General features: G+C 39.7%; 1 protein-coding gene across 4 annotated transcripts in view; it reads left to right on the forward strand.

Annotated features, from left to right (window-relative positions):
- The window catches only part of ITPK1 (inositol-tetrakisphosphate 1-kinase), a 509,696-nt gene that overhangs the window by 465,672 nt on the left and 31,541 nt on the right, over positions 1-12,483 (forward strand). For all 4 annotated transcript variants that reach the window (XM_053697538.1, XM_053697536.1, XM_053697537.1 and 1 more), the window contains one exon: positions 1,193-1,260. In XM_053697538.1, the coding sequence (XP_053553513.1) occupies positions 1,193-1,260 (68 nt within the window). The remainder of the gene's footprint in view (positions 1-1,192; positions 1,261-12,483) is intronic.

A 12,483-nucleotide genomic window follows, 5' to 3' on the forward strand; every position in this document is an offset into this window, starting at 1 on the left:
GATTCAGATACACTTTAAAAAAAAAATTCCAACTTACTTCCAAATCTGCTTTGCTCTCATGGTATTGTTTGTTGAAGAGCACGTGTCTGGAGAACTATGCCACTGCTGCTATCTAGTGCTTTTGCAAATAAATAACATTGTTAAAGGGACATGAAACCCTAACATGTTATTTCATGATTCAGATAGAGCATACAATTTTAAACAGCTTTCCAATTTACTTAGTTATCTAATTTGCTTTGTTTGTTTGGTATTCTTTGTTGAAAAGCTTACCTGGGAGCTAGCTGCTGATTGGTGGCTGTACATATATGCCTCTTGTCATTGGCTTCCCGATGTGTTCAGCTACCTCACAGTGGTGCACTTCTGCTCCTTCAACAAAGTATACCAAGAGAATGAAGTAAATTGGAATGTTGATTAAAATTGTATGTTCTGTATCTGAATCATGAAAGAAAAAGTTTGAGGTTTCATGTCTCTTGTAATGTATTCTTACAAAACTTCTGCCAAATGGTGCTCCTGAGCCTACCTAGCTGTTTTTCAGCACATTTGATAATGGAAGTAAATTATATATATTTTTTTTAAATTGAGTGTAATTTTGTGTTTCACGTCCCTTTAAGCACCTCTTGCTTTAGTGGAAAATGTGTGCTTCTCCTGCACTTCCCGAGAGGCCAAAAAGCTCATTTTGTAGCCATAAATGCTGCAAATGAAAATCGCTGGTTAAAGCAATTTGCAGCGTTACACAGTTTGCTTTTTGGCCTCTCTTGGAAAAGTTGGACAAAGTACAATATTTATACAAATCACAAGGTGTTTAATGTCCCTTCAAAGTGAAATGACACATTTTTGTGTGTGTGTATCATAAAACCAAATTAACTTTATTAAAAAATAAGTAAATAAATGTTGTTTTTAATATTTTTAGACCACCTTTTTAATCTTAATGTGCTGGTGAAATATCTCTTGTTATTAGGCCTGTTTCCTTATACTAATAAAGAACAACATAAAAAAGGGTATATTCAAGAACAATTTTATTGTAAAGCAAAAAAACAACAACCCAATATTTATACACTGTTTGTTTTATACAAGAATCTGCTTCTTTTTTGGTTGACTTATATTTATGCATTTAAGGCCTAGACATTTTAAATCTTGTAATGGACATAAACTGCTGTATTTCACGGTTTCTAAATATCTGTCTCTCTTTCAGATAGAGAATCTATATTTTTTAATAGCCATAATGTGTCAAAGCCGGAATCCTCCTCTGTCCTGACAGCAGTAAGTATTTTGCTCTGCATGTTGCAGAGCCCTCAGTTCTGTGTTTATATACTTATCTTTACATAATTATCTGATATTTAGTGTAATAATTTGTTTGTAGAACTTAGGTATATTCTTTAAAGGGACATAAAACACAACATTTTTTGTTTTATAGCCACTAATCAACAAGTGCTACCCAATTTACTGAACCAAAAATGGGTTGGCTCCTAAGCTTAGATTCCTGCTTTTCAAATAAAGATAGCAAGAGAACGAATAAATATTGATAATGGGAGTAAATTAGAAAGTTGCTTAGAATTGCATGCTCTCACCGAATCATAAAATAAAAAAATTGGGGTTAGTATCCCTTTAAAATCTCCTCCAGAGCAGCAATGCATTACTGGGACACATCTGGTGAGCCAAAGACAAATGCATATGTGCTAGATATGTGCATTTATGCGGTTGCAATATTCAAATCCTTTCAAAGCCGTATATATTTGTTTAATAGTGAAACACACAAAGATCTGTGCAAATCCACATCTTTGTACGTTGCACTATTACACAAATATATCCAGCACAGAAAAAACATAATTTATACTTACCTGATAAAATATTTTCTTGAGTCAACGAATTAATTCAATTACTAGTGGGAATTCAACTCCTGGCCACCAGGTGGAGGCAAAGAACACCCCAGCAAAGCTTCAAATATCCTTCCACTACCCACAATCCCCAGTCATTCATCTGAGGAATTATGGAAAGAGAAAAAGACACCTGAGGTGCCTGAGGTTTAGAAAAATGACAAAATGCTGTCTTAAACCTAAGGGCGGGTCGTGGACTCTCCATGCCAGGAAAGAAAATAATTTATCAGGTAAGTATAAATAATGTTTTCTTTTCAATGGCATGGAGAGTCCACAAATCCATTTAATTACTAGTGGGAACCAATACCAAAGCTAGAGTTCACAGAATAGAAGGGAGGGATACACAAGACAGGCAAACCTAAACAGAAGGCACCACCACTTAAAGAACTTTCCTCCCAAAAGAAGCCTCAGCTGAGGCAAAAGCATCAAATTTGTAAAATTTGGGAAAAGTATGCAATGATGACCAAGTGGCCGCCTTGCAAATCTATTCCATAGAAGCATAATTTTTAAAGGCCCAAGAGGAAGCAGTAGCCCTAGTGGAGTGAGCGGTAATTTTCTCTAGCGGCTGCTGTGCAGCTTTTTCATAAGCCAATTGAATAACACTTCTCAAACAGAAGGAGCGAGTAGAAGAAGTGGCCTTCTGACCCCTCCGTTTACCTGAAAAGACAACAAAAAGAGCAGAAGATTGAAGAAAATCTTTTGTAGCCTGTAAATAGAACCTTAAAGCACTCACAACATCCAGATTGTGCAATAACCGCTCCTTCTTAGAGGAAGGATTAGGAAAAAATGAAGGAACAACAATTTCTTGGTTAATATTGGGTTCCAAGACCACCTTAGGTAGAAAACCTAATTTAGTACAGAGAACCGCCTTATCCGCATGAAGAATACAATAAGGAGAATCACATGGTAGAGCCGAAAGCTCAGAAACTCTACGTACAGAGGAAATTGCCAGCAGAAACAAAACCTTCCAGGACAATAGCTTGATATCAACAGAATGCATAGCCTCAAATGGAGCCTGCTGCAGAACTTTAAGAACCAGATTAAGACTCCAAGTAGGAGCAATTGACCTAAACGCAGGCCTGATTCTAACCAAAGCCTGGACAAAAGATTGAACATTTTGCAAAATTGCCAGACGCTTCTGCAGAAGAATCGACAGACAAGCCTTCCTGAAGAATGGACAGTATACGGGGGCAGTATACTTATAATAAATCTTGCGAGTAACAGGCTTACAAGCCTGAATCATAGTCTCAATAACCTTCACAGAAAAACCTAGTCTGGACAAGACTAAGTGTTCAATCTCCAAGCAGTCAACCTCAGAGAGACTAAGTTCGGATGGAGGAAGGGACCCAGAAGTAGAAGATCCTTCTTCAGAGGCAATTTCCACGGGGGAAATGACAACATCCTCACTAGGTCCGCAAACCAAGTTCTGCAAGGCCACGCTAGAGCTATTAGAATCACCAAAGCCTGGTCCTGTTTGATACTAGCTTTCACCCGAGGAAGGAGGGCCCCCGGAGGAAACAGATAAATTAGATCGAAATCCCATGGCACTGCCAGGGCGTCTACCAGAGCTGCTTGAGGATATCTTAATTTTGCTTCATATTTTGGAAGCTTGGCGTTTAAACAAGATGCCATCAGATCCAGCTCCGGAACTCCCCACTTGAGGGTTAACATCGAAAAAAAACTTGCGGATGGAGAACCCATTCCACTGGATGAAACTTGTCCACCCCTAGGATATGAATGGCAGAGATGACAATTGTGAGACTCTGCCCACTGAAGAATGCAAGTCACCTCCTTCATAGCTAACAAGCTCCGAGTTTTTCCTTGGTGGTTGATATACACCACTGAAGTGATGTTGTCCGATTGAAATCTGATAAACCGGACTAAACTCAGTTGAGGCCAAACTGATAGAGCATTGAGAATTGCTCTCAATTCTAGGATATTTATAGGGAGGGCAGACTCTTCCTGAGCCCAAAGTCCCTGAGCTCTTAGGGACCCCGAAAATGCTACCCAGTCTAACAGGCTGGCATCCGTGGTCACAATCTCCCAAGTAGGTCTCAGGAAACAAGTGCCTGGAGACAAATGGTTCTGGGAAATCCACCAAGACAGAGACATCCTTGTCTGAGAGTCTAAAACTATCCTCTGAGAGAGATCCGAGTGGTCTCCATTCCATCGATTGAGCATACATAACTGTAGAGGTCTCAGATGGAAGGGAGCAAACGGAATAATGTCCATGGATGTCACCATGAGACCAATTACTTCCATGCGTACAGCCACCGATGGACGAACATCCGTCAAAAAAATCTTTATAGATACTGAGTCTATGATTGTCCCCAGAAAAAATACCCTGGTACTTGGCACCAAGGATTCACTTTCCACCCATGAGAGAGGAAAATAGCTAACAGACAATCTGTATAGGATCTTGCTAACTGAAAAGATGGCGCCTGGACCAAGTTATCGTCCAGGTAAGGAGCCCGTGGAAACTTCGTAAAGATTGGTGGAGCAGTGGCGAGGCCGAAAGGCAGGGCTACAAATAAGAAATTATGATCCAAAAAGCAAACCTCAAGAACTTGAAATGTTCCCTGTGGATAGGCACATAAAGAAATGCATCCTTTAGGTCTATAGTGGTCATAAACTGACCCTCCTAAACTAGAGGTAGAATAGAACGAATAGTCTCCATTTTGAAGGATGGGACCTTGAGTAACTTGTTGAGATATTTTAAGTCTAGAATGAGTAGAAAAGTTCCCTCCTTTTTGGGACTAGAGGACAAATCCCTTACGCATTTTAAGAAGGCCTCTCTCTTTACCTGGTTTACAGATAACCTTGATAATAGGAATCTGTCCCTGGGGGGACAAGACTTGAATCATATCCTGTATCACTGGGAGACTACATCCACTGCCCAAGGATCTGGAACGTCTCAAATCCAACCCTGTTGAAAAAAGGAAAGCCTGCCCTCTACCTGATCCAGAACTGGATCAGGGACGGCCCCTTCATGCTGACTTAGCCTCAGCGGAAGGCTTTCTGGATTGCTTACCCTTGTTCCAGGGCTGGCTAGCTCTCCAAGAGGTCTTGGCTTGCTCAGATTTAGAAGACGAGGAAGATCTCTGTCCCTTGAAGTTACGAAAGGTATGAAAATTAGAAGTCTGGCGACCCTCGCGTCTATTCTTCTTATCCTTTGGTAAAAAAAAACTCCCTTTCCACCAGTAACTGTGGAAATGATCTCTGCCAGACCAGGACCAAATAAAGTCTTACCCTTAAAAGGTAGAGACAGAAGTTTGGATTTAGAAGTCACATCTGCAGACCAAGACTTTAACCAAATGGCTCTGCAGGCTAGTATCACAAAACTAGAAATCTTGGCTCCCAGCCTAACAACTTGCATACTGGCATCACAAAATATTAGCCAGCTTTATTTAGAGCCTTGATCCTATCCTGGATCTCCTCTTTAGTATACAGAGTTAAGTCAAAGAAGTTTGACCAAAAAGTATGCACATATCTACGTAGCACTTCTGTCTCCCCTTATGTTGAATACAGCATTATGCAAGGGGTAGAAAACCTAGTCTATAATTAAAACATAGCTTTTATTGCTTAAACATAGCTTTTATTGCTTAAATTAAAGCAATAAAAAAAACAGATGTGTGAAGTTAAAAACACAAATGAGATTCTGAGATGCGTTATCAAGATGTTATTTCTGCATCACTGGTGATTGAATAATACCTATAGTGGATTACCAAGTGGTGTATGTGATGGTGTATGTAAACTAATATACTCTGGGTGGAGTGACAATCGACACTGGGCCACTCTAAGTTGGAATATCAGGGTGTTGAGGAGTGCCAGCAACCACTGGGATTCTCTATACCGGATGTTTAATAACTATACGCTGGCATAAATAGCTAATATGTAAAATGCTAGAGTTATTTTTGTTACCAGTTAGATATAATATCAACCTGTGGGGTGGGGTGTGTAGTTTCAAGTAGAAATAAGTATCGGTGAGGGATTAATATTGGATTCATATGTTATGTCAGTAAAATAAGTCTGACCTAATAAAGGGTTAATATATAGATATAGTTGTTTGACAAGATTGTGCAGTTACTGCAAAGGGAATTGTGATAGGCAGGTTGGTATTGTTTACATAAAGTAAGTTTATAATATTAGAAAAGCCTGCAAAAATTGGAGGCTAGTGAATATATGAATCAACCTTTTATTAGTCCGCTATTGCCTTATAGAAAGCTTCCAATTAAATTAGAAGCTGATAGATACAAAGATCAATTGCAGTGTTTGTCCTATACAGTTCTTACAGGGTTAATAATACTATGAATGCCTGCAGCAAAATAATCGCTGCTTAAGTGGTAATTCCGGTTTAGTTTATATTAGAATTTTATTTGCGGTTGTATAGCTAAAACCTCAGTCATTCAAATATCTATAATTCTCAGTGTGTCCTAGATATTGTTGTAATGTTGCACAGTGAATTGCAACAAACAGACAGAGTTTATATCACTTATGGTTAGTATGCAACACTATACAGACCCGCACAATATTCAGAGCTAATAAATGAGTGAATAGATCTATCTTTAGTTACTCCAGTGTTACTATTGTATACTTTCCACACTATTATTATCTGATGTGGTGGGTGCCTCCATATAAGCTATCACTAATCCAGTGGTTGTTCCGGTTGTTTAATATTCAAATATTGTGAATAGGGTATAGTATATAACTCTTTGTATACGTCTGCCCTATAAAGCCAGTTGTTCCACAGTTAACTGGTTACATACACCTTAGATTGAGTAGCTACGTTTAGGCTATATAGTAAGATATATTCGCATATGGATCCACAGAGTGCATATCTTAAAAAAAAAAAAAAAAAAAAGGTTTATCCTAATCAAAATTAGCATTGAGTCTCATTGCATTGATTAAAAAGTTAAAGCGTGTTTCGCTGTGTAGGTTACGGCTTTCTCAAAAGCTTTAGAGCCTTGATCCTATCCTGGATCTCCTCTATAGTAGTCTCCTCTGAAATTAGATCAGATAAAGAATCACACCAAAAAGAGGCTGCACCAGCAACTGTCGCAATAGTAGCAACTCGTTGCCACTGCAAACCCTAATGAAGAAACATATTTCTTAAATAACCTTCCAGTTTCTTATCCATAGGGTCTCTAAAAGAGGAACTATCCTCGAGAGGTATAATAGTTCACTTGGCTAAGGTAGATATAGCGCCCTCTACTCTAGGAACAGTGCGCCACAGATCTCGCACTGAATCAGCCCCAAGAAACATCTTTTTAAACAGACGGGTTAAAAGGAACACCCGGGATAGAGAGAAGCTGTGTTCAGATAGAGCTCCAGCACAAAAATTGATTAAAACCCTCTCAAACCTCATATTATTGATGACAAACAGCAGCAAACTTAAGCAGGACACAGGCTCAAACGATATTGGACCTGATTTGTGTCCCAGAGCCGAGACAAAAACATCCGGTGCAAGCACTTCCAGAGCCTAATCAGGAAAGACCGCGGCTGCGGCCTACATCGGAACCGGAGGTAGGAGCTAAACAATTCATAAAAGCATAAGTGGGAAGAGCACACTCCGGACTTTAGCCTACATAAAATAAGCTTTTTTTTTTTCTCTGCTCCCTGGCTTTATATTTAAAGTAGAAATTATTGAGATACTGAGGAGACTGAGCCTGCAGGTTTGGGGAGGCGGGAAAATCGCCATCTTTAAGTTCAAAAAGACTATTATACTCCTGCAGAGACCCAGCAACTTTTATATTTGTGATATCTGTCTCTCTAGGGCAGTAATAGCAATCAAGCTGCAAATTGCACAAGGCTAGCACACAGGCTTACAAGAACAGCACACCAGACACTTAGCGGGGAAAAGCACAGCAACAGTTAGAAGCACCTAATAATCTTCCAAGCCGTATTATAATGTCTACTGGATGTCGGGATGCACTGCAGCCCAACATGAGGAGCCAAGTGCTTTATATGGGTCTCAAGGATTTACTGGAGGAATATGGGAAGAAGATGTGCGTGAGGCTTGATGCCCTTATAGGCACAATACAAGCGGCTAGTACACGTGGTGACAATGCTGCAGAGAAGCGCATAGAAATACGGGAGCCGCAAAGCAACAAGGTGCCTGCAGCTCTCCAGGCGCGCTCCTCGCCATTGACAACAGCAGATGCAAGCCTTGAGATGGAGCCTCACTTTTCCTCTGCTGTTTCAAGCAGACTGTCTACATGGAAGAGAATACAGATTGACCACCCGCGCATAGAGCCCGGCACCTCAGGGCGCGGCAGTGTTCATGTCATCCCCAACACGCTCTTCTCTGTCAACAGCTTTACAGGCTTACCACAGCCTCCTTCTTGCTGGGAACACCGCCAGTCACTATGGCAGTATCAGGCTATGTGCCATTACTCCCCTTTGGATCTCTGTTCCGGTTTACGAGCCATGTTTAGTCTGATGCAGTCAATCAAAGCAGGTATTGGTTAGGGGGAGCGCTTGGGGAGAGGCGATTTTGGGTGTACTACACCCATCAAGACTGCCAAACATCTTGGGAATTCCCACTGCTACACTCCGCACAGCACACAAATCTAATGTTTTACCTTTTTCTTGCTCCTGTGTGTATCTACACCAATGTAAATGTTTGTGATGTAACAGTATTTGTTTTTCTTTATTTCCTTACTCTGTGTTCTGTTTTATCTAGAGACGCATGATAAGCCTATAGCTGTTTGCTGTAATATACTGCATTTATAACAAATTCTTTATAGGGAACTATGTGGGTTTGCATGTATGGTATGTCTCATCCGCATGTGTGGTGAAGTATTCATGCATTTTTTACTGACTAAGGTGTGGATTAGTGCTGAGTAGTGTTATTTTGAGTGTTAGAGCTTTTCCATGCTTGGATTTGGCAATTTATAACTGTATGATGATCCATTTATACACTGTTCGTAAGTTAATCAAATCAATGATATAGTGTCAATAGATAGATAACAAACCCAGCACCCTTGGAGTCTCTAATGTGTTACTTCTGGGAACTTCTGACGTCTCGCTCCGTTCCCCCATCCCTTTCCCCCCTTCCCCCCCCCCCTTATTTGTTGAAACATATGCCCTAAATCAGTACCTGTGTAAAGACTTTGCTCCTGCCCTAAAATGGTTAAAGATACGGCTAAGCGACGGCCTTTAGGCCTGAATATCCACCTAGCAAAGACTTTAAGGACATTGGACTTATGGGACACTCAAATGGTTTCCTGAGAGGATTTTCAGAGCATATCAAATCAGTTACTGTATTTTGTGAATATATGATGTTTATCACATGATAGTAATACAATCGTTTATATTACCTCAAATATGTAAATGTGAAGTGTTTAGTGCACCACTGCTGTGTGTAATGATCACTAGACAGTCCTGGAGGACCTTCCTGAGAGGATTTTCAGATCATAACAAATTAGCTACTGTACTTTGTGAATGTATGATGTTTTTCACATGATAGTATTATAGACATTTTTATTGCCTTCAATATGTACTTATGTGGTGTTTAGTGCACCACTGCTGTGTGTAACGATCACTAGACAGTCCTGGAGGACCTTCCTGAGAGGATTTTCATTGCATAACAAATTAGCTACTGTACTTTGTGAATGTATGATGTTTTTCACATGATAGTATTATAATCATTTTTGTTGTCTTAAATAGGTAATTGTGCAATGTTTAATGCACCACAATTGTATGTAATAATTACTAGACAGTTCTGGATAAGCTACATGAGCATAATATTTAGCCCTAGAATTGTCTCTGTGTGGAGAATCCCAGCATTTAATGATAGACCTAACTATGGGTTTGCCTCTGGATAGCATTGTCTAAATCCCACTTTAGCGGTGGGGGAGGTCCTGGTCTTTTGTATATAACTCCCTGTCAAAGTGTATTTGAACTAAAGCATGTGTGAGTTCTTATTAGACATATTACAGCTGATCCTTAGTAAATCTTCTGTGGGGTCATTTAAAGGGACATTCAGGTTAAATTAAATTTGCATTTGTTGATTATGCAAATGTAATGTGTTGACTGGTCCTTTAATTTTTTGTTATTATATGATCTGTATAACTAAGTCCCCCCATAAACTGAATATCTATAAGGGCTTAATGTGATTCCGTGTAGCGACCTTAGATACCTATTTAATGTTACTTATCACCAGTTATGCCAGACTTGTATAATTGCTTCTGTGTCTTCTATGTCAGTGATTTTTAACCTTTTTTTTGCCGTGGCACACTTTTTTACATTAAAAAAATCCTGTGGCACACCACCATCCCAAAATTTTAAAAAAATCACACATTGTAGCCTAATACAGCATATATATATACACATACGCACACATACTGTATGTATTGTGCTGTTATGCCATGCCTCCTACAAGCTACCCCTGCACTAGGAGTAAAAAACAAGCAAAGTTTAAAAAATATGTTACACTGTTGTCAGTCTGCCGTGGCACATCTGAGGATCTCTCACGGCACACTGGTTGAAAAACACTGTTCTATGTGATAGATATCTATAGGCACAAAAGTGGTCTATATCCTGCTAAACCCCTCAGTTAGTGTGATGTGTAATCAAGGGTCCAAAAACGGCCTGAGCAATTATGGAGGGACAAAAATAGAGGGTGGTGGAGAGGTTGCTCCCCAGTTTGCCTACTATACTGTGAGATATTCATGTTAGTCGTTATATGTGTATATGTTTCATTGAGTAACCTGTATGTTGTATACTTTATTACCCTCAATAAAAATAAATTACAAAAAAAAAAAGGAACACCCGGCTTCTCCCATTCCTAAGATATGTCAGACATGCGATCTGGAACAGGAAAAATGTCCACAGATTTAGGTTTGACATAAAAAGCTATATTTAGTTTATTAGCCTTTTTAGGAGCCTCTGCAACAGTTTGAGTCATCCAAAGTAGCTAAAACCTCCTTCAAAAGTAAACGGAGATGCTCCAGTTTAAATCTATAATTAACCTCCTCAGAATCTATTGTACTAGGAACTGCAGATTATGAATCAGAGATCTCCCCCTTAGACGCTGCAGGGAAATGATCCTCGCTAGATAACTGAGAAAGCCAAATCAGTCTTGGCGGAATCGGAAACCATAGAAATGTTCTTAGATTTCCTCCTCTTTTTACCAGAACTAGGTAAAGCACTTAGGGCTGCAGAAACTGCAGAAGTCAACTGCAAAGCGAAATCTTTAGACAAACAAACATTCCCAGAGACTGACTGAGAGAAACCGCAGGGCACTGCATGTGAATCTGTCAAAGACTGGGACATGTTAGCAGAAGGCTGAGACATCCCTTGAACAGCATTAACCTGAGAAAAAGAAGGGTTAGATAAAGAATCCTTATCCTTAGATAATAAAACCTTATTAAGGCAAGGGGAACAAAATTGCACAGGAGGTATAACCTGGGAATCTGCACAATACATTTATCAAATGACAGAGAAAGCTTGGGATCAGCTTCCATAGTAAATAAGATAGCCCTTTATTTCCCTTATACTCTAATTTCAATATAAAAATTAGAATACAATTCTAAGCATAGATAAATAATTATTAAAACCGGCACCTCTACACTCCAGTCATGCTGGAAATACTCGCCCAACCGGTAACCAGGAATCCAATCCACACTCCACACCAGCAGATAAATCCTGTTCAAACTGCAGATCCTAGAAAGCTGCAAACTTGAGAGAGAAACGACAGGCAGGAAAAATTATCTATTGCCAGAAAATCCGGTCTGTCTCCTAGAAAATCCAGCTTCCAAACAGTCGGCTAGAAACAAACTGTTCAGCAGTTAGGAAGTAACAGAGCAGTCACATGATCGCAAATTCAAAAGTAATGTGCGGTCCAACAACTTTCTTAAAAAGATATTACCCAAACTAAATAAAAGGTAAACTTGTGCAAACAAATAAAGCCTTCACATGACAGAACAGTGCCCTGAACTGCTGCCCAATTAATTCCCAACCTTTAAAAGGGATATTCTGTCCCAAAGGATCCATCTTGTTCTCCAAGTATCCTTTTTTTTCCCTCTTCATAACAAGGAACTCCTAAGTGCTGCATCCTTGTCACCTAGAAGGTAAACCCATTTACCTGTGGATCCACTGTAGGGCAGGTACAGCAAACATGTGTGACAGAATCATCACTGAGACAGACCTGTAGATAAAGAAAAAATAGAGTAACCAACCCTGGTTTTCTATATAGGGGTAGCAAAAATGTTGGGTGGTAAGCAAAGACCACCTCGCCGTCTTCCAACTGCTAAAAGCCACCATTACTCTTACTAAACAGAATTACATGGACACAGCATAACCCCAATCCTTGCTTGTAGGGAAAAGTACCCATTAAAGGATTAACAACGTGATTTCTTCAGACACCTTCGCACATCACCTACAATGTTACACAGGCAAAGAATGACTGGGGATTGTGGGTAGTGGGAGTGCCTTTCCTGTGCTCACGTAAAGGTTGATGCAGCTGTTTTACAGTGAAGAGATGATCTTGTTTTGTTTCTTTATCCCAGAACTAGTTTGATTTAATTTGTTAGATCTGCCAGAAGCCTGTTCTCAGAGTATTGAAACTCTTTGTCAGCAATCATAACTCTTCACAGGAGAAATCATT

Source organism: Bombina bombina, chromosome 1 (assembly GCF_027579735.1).
Source record: "Bombina bombina isolate aBomBom1 chromosome 1, aBomBom1.pri, whole genome shotgun sequence".
NCBI lineage: Eukaryota > Metazoa > Chordata > Amphibia > Anura > Bombinatoridae > Bombina > Bombina bombina.